The 1,494-nt window shown below is 41.1% G+C and overlaps 1 protein-coding gene across 1 annotated transcript in view; it reads right to left on the bottom strand.

Annotated features, from left to right (window-relative positions):
- sh3tc2 (SH3 domain and tetratricopeptide repeats 2) overlaps positions 1-1,494 on the bottom strand; it is a gene marked incomplete in the record, with an annotated part of 38,066 nt that overhangs the window by 10,560 nt on the left and 26,012 nt on the right. The window contains 2 exon segments of the mRNA XM_014024146.1: positions 28-222; positions 640-938. Coding sequence (XP_013879600.1) covers positions 28-222; positions 640-938 — 494 coding nt within the window.

The following is a 1,494-nucleotide window of genomic DNA, read 5'->3' as shown; positions in this document are numbered from 1 at the left end:
CACACACACACACACATCTGCACGTACCTGGGAGAACTTCAGCTTCCTGGCACACAGTCTACCCAGAACAAAACAGGCACGTCGGTGGGCCCAGTGCATGCCCATTCTCTTGGCACACTCCCTGATGCTCTCAAGCTGTCCCGACAACTCGTCCTCATTCTTACCGTTGAATGTCGTCCACAGGAAGGAACACTGTAGGTCATACAGGGGCAGGAAATCCTCCTGGCAGCAACAACAAACAAGAGGTTTTAGATTTTATTTAAGCTAAGTATAGGAAAAAATAAGTTTACAAATCTTATGTACAGGTTCAACTGAACTAATTCTCTGTACTGAAATATGGAGCTTGGTGAAACTTCAAAGAAGTGTTCCCATGCACAGATGTCTTATGTGTTCTGTTACAGCAGGCTCTTTGGCAGCCTTTTAGAGCACAGGAAGTTGTGCTCATGTGATGTTTAATGGATGCCGATGACTTGCTGTTCTATATTTACTGATGAAATGGTTGGTCCATTTCAAGAATTTTGATTAAGAAAGTTCTACATTTCCAGATTTTTGTTAATGTTTTACCTTACTCCTTGCTTAAAGACGCACTTGGTGGCTCTGAAATCAAGCAGTGAATGGGTTAATTGTGACTCCTCTGACCTGGAAGTGTTCCTGGTTGAGCAGAGTCAGTGTGGGATCACTGGGCTCAGACTCTTCTCCATCCCAGCTGGTCTCTTCCAAGTAGGGAGGTGGATCCTCCTGGAACTCGTCCAGACCTCTGAACGTCTCATCCACGTTGAAAGATAAGTGTTCTCCCTCTTGTTGCAGAGGATTGTAAGAATGATGAAAGGAAGCGCRTGGAGAGGTGATGGAGGTACGAGGAGAGGACTGGTAGATGGTTGTCCCTTCACTCCTCTCTGACATGAGGCTCTGGCGAGTGTTCAAAAAGCACGCTTGATCTGTGAAGAACACAGATGAACTTGTATTGAAGAAAACAAATAAACTGAAACCTTTAAAACTACTTCTGAACTACTACTTTTGAACATTACCATGTTTTGGATGACCCAGGATGTACATAAAGTCAGTCTTATCCAGTCGATCTGGAAGCACACAAGTAGAAGATTTAGTGTTCATTTGTCTGAAGCCATASTTCAGAGCTTTGGGCTCTGTGGAAGTTGTAAACAGATAATATCTTACTATTTTTTAGATAACTTTTTGAACAATCTCAATTAAAAAAAATAGAGTTTAATTCTGACCTGTTTAGCTAATGTCAAACCTGAGTAAGGCCAGGAACAAAGTGGAATTCTGACATCTTAAAACAAAATTAATCTTATTTGTAGTGATGTGTAGAAGGATACTAAAAATATTGATACCACCGACACCAGATCTTAATGCTCTAAAATCCATTTTAAAGTAAACATATCAATACTTCAGTCATTTCAGATAGTGTATATAATTAATAGGAACATAGTAGAAAGTAATTAGGGGTCCAAGCCCGAGGAAGCAGGGTAACGC

The sequence above is a fragment of the Austrofundulus limnaeus genome, unplaced genomic scaffold (assembly GCF_001266775.1).
Source record: "Austrofundulus limnaeus strain Quisiro unplaced genomic scaffold, Austrofundulus_limnaeus-1.0 Scaffold409, whole genome shotgun sequence".
NCBI classification, from domain to species: Eukaryota; Metazoa; Chordata; class Actinopteri; order Cyprinodontiformes; family Rivulidae; genus Austrofundulus; species Austrofundulus limnaeus.
The sequence above is the reverse complement of the archived record's forward strand: the minus strand, read 5'-3'. Positions and strand labels throughout refer to the sequence as shown.